We start from the raw sequence: 2,573 nt of genomic DNA on the forward strand, positions 1-2,573 counted from the left end.
CTGTTATTCATTCTAGAAAGAAAAACAGTAAAAGAGAAAATATAATGAAAGAACACTAAATATTGCTTTTACCACTTCAAACCTGTCAATCAAATATAGATGAATCATTCACGCAATCAGACCATCTAGAAACACATTGCAACTTAATAGTGTGTGTGTATGTGGTGTTTTCAAGTACAACCCAGCTTTCACAGGTCATTAATAGGCATATTCTAATTAGGTATGGCTTTACACAACAGAGAACGGAGTATAATGCTAAACAACAGAACTCACATATTTAGTTGGAAGTAAAAAAGAAATGGATTAACATTCAAACCCTGGTAGTTTCATGAATGGATAAAATTTTACTTCTAAATATTAATAAAACAAGATGCCATCAGCTAGTTCCCTATCAGAACCAACCAATTAACCAAATGATTGAATTCCCAAGAACTAAATCCAAAGAAGTTAAGATACAACATAGGAAGAGTTAGAGAAGAACAGGAAATGTCTCGTGACTTCGAAAATTCTTGCACTACAAACAATCTAAAAAGCCTCAGTCTCAGGCCAAACACACAAATATATACATGATAAACAGGCTGAAAGGAACATGAAGCCAGTTGACGATAGAGTAGACCTACCTAATAGTGACAAACTTGTTGGTGCCATGTTTTGCCCAATAAGTCCTCAAATCAATTGGATTAGAAAAGTTATAACCCTCAGCTGCGAGTTTCTCTAACACTTTCTTAAATGCTCCTATACTCATTTTCCTTCCAGCTATCCTAGCACCACGCCGCTTCGTACTCATAGGCAAAGGATACACTGACATCCCTGTCGTGCAACATGCAGACTGCCAACCGCCAGAGCCCCATCTATAACACTGTTGGGGTGCTCCAGTGCATGAACAAACGGGAATCGGAATTCTAGAAATATCCATATCAATTCCATTTATTACAATTTCAGTAGTTTTCTTTGGAACCCTTGCACGTTGAACTGAGGGAGCATTCTCATCCTTTGGCGCACGAGGCCCCCTCTTGGGCTTCTTAGCCTTGGGAGATTTGGGCACCTTGGGGCCCTGTCTTTTCTTACGAGTGCCACCATTTGACTTCTCAACAACAGGTGCCTCTTCCACTGGCCTTTCTTCCTTTGGCAATTCCAGTGGTGGAATCATTTGAATTTGATGTGCTGAAGATGTCTCCGGAATACCACCATAGTTATGATTTGTAGGTATCATATTCATATATTTGTCTCTCTGACTAATCCATGCATCCCTCATGTATTCCATAGGGTATGTAGCTTGGGGCATACCACCAATGTCTCTATGGTGAAATGCCCCATTAGTGCCAGATAAAACCGCGGCATTGCACCCTCCAATTAAAGGTTTCTCCGGCATGGATGACATCAGTTGCAGCCCCAGGTGGCTCTTAAACGACGTAGCGGGTTCATAGTAACCCCAATTACGTATGTTAAGACCATTATCACCATCCATCACAACACCAACTGATGAAAATAATTAAAGGAGCACAATGTACACGATGTTAAATATCCTCACAAATTATCCAGGTCCACTGCATTCTCCTAACAAACCAACACAATTCAAAACACAATAATTAATATGCAAAATAGAAAGAAGAAACGAAACAGCAAAATGCAATTATCTGACCCAAAAACTCACCTTTGCTTCAGCTCAAATAAAGTCAAACCAGAAAAGGGGATAAATTACCCAAATCCCACAAATGAACACATGCAAAACCTCATGCCCCAAAGATTTCAGCTTCTGGGTTTTGATCTAAGATCCACTATAGCATGAAAAAAAAGAGCAAAAAAATCAGATCTTTGAGCCAAAAACTAAACAGATCAACAAAATCTAAGATTAAAATGAAAGTGTGAAAATGGGGGCGAAAAAAAAGAGATTTTGATGTGAACCCATGCCATGATTTGAAGAAAAAATACGAGGGTAAGAGAATGTTTGAGCAGAGCGAGAAGGGGCAGTACCTGTTAGGGTTCTTGGCGTCTACGAATGGAAAATGAAGAGAGCAAAGGAACAAAAATGAATGCACGCCATCTTAAAATCTAATCTCAATTCTCAACATTAAAAGAAAAAACAAAAAAAGCATTTATGAGATTCTAATATTAAAGTAATGTTTTAAATATTGTATTCAAATCGCTGAGACAAATGCTCAATCAGCATAGCATAAATAATTAGTATTTACTTAGTAGCACGACACTTTCATCTTCCGCTGCAAATTGCCCCGTTTTAAATGTGTTTTGATTTGTTTTACATTTTAGTATACGATATGTTACAGACATTAGCATGATAAGTCAAATTTCCATTTTAATATAATAATAAATTACTGCATAATATAATTGTAATATACAAGTCGTACATTGATAATAGATTAATGAAAATTAAAAACCTAGTTACTAATGAATTCTGGGTTGTAATTCTAGGGGTAATAAGAATATCTAGAGGATATGCTTGTTGTTGTAAGCATTAATTTTTTTTACGGAACCAGCAGTTAATTTTATATCTGTTTAAAACTCAATTGGAATTGTAAAAAGAAATAAATTAATGGGGATAAATATTTAATGAA

The 2,573-nt window shown here is 36.4% G+C and overlaps 1 protein-coding gene across 4 annotated transcripts; it reads right to left on the reverse strand.

The window, feature by feature from the left end:
• Positions 1–318: 318 nt before the first annotated feature.
• On the reverse strand, positions 319–2,119 carry LOC114418719 (protein BASIC PENTACYSTEINE2-like). Of its 4 annotated transcripts, none has more exons than XM_028384199.1 (3): positions 1,975–2,119; positions 1,655–1,778; positions 319–1,479 (listed from the first exon to the last, which is right to left on the reverse strand). In XM_028384199.1, the coding sequence occupies exon 3, from the start codon at positions 1,466–1,468 to the stop codon at positions 617–619; it is 852 nt and encodes a 283-aa protein (XP_028240000.1). In that variant the 5' UTR covers positions 1,469–1,479; positions 1,655–1,778; positions 1,975–2,119; the 3' UTR covers positions 319–616. The 4 variants fall into 4 exon arrangements, with proteins under 4 accessions (XP_028240000.1, XP_028239998.1, XP_028240002.1 ...); XM_028384197.1 differs by having other exon boundaries at positions 319–1,557; XM_028384201.1 differs by lacking the exon at positions 1,655–1,778 and having other exon boundaries at positions 1,975–2,070.
• Positions 2,120–2,573: the final 454 nt, after the last annotated feature.

This window comes from Glycine soja, chromosome 7 (assembly GCF_004193775.1).
Source record: "Glycine soja cultivar W05 chromosome 7, ASM419377v2, whole genome shotgun sequence".
Taxonomy (NCBI): domain Eukaryota; kingdom Viridiplantae; phylum Streptophyta; class Magnoliopsida; order Fabales; family Fabaceae; genus Glycine; species Glycine soja.

Excerpts from the sequence above, each read along its gene's own strand:
- LOC114418719 (XM_028384199.1), bottom strand. The coding sequence starts at position 1,468 with ATGGATGGTGATAATGGTCTTAACATACGTAATTGGGGTTACTATGAA.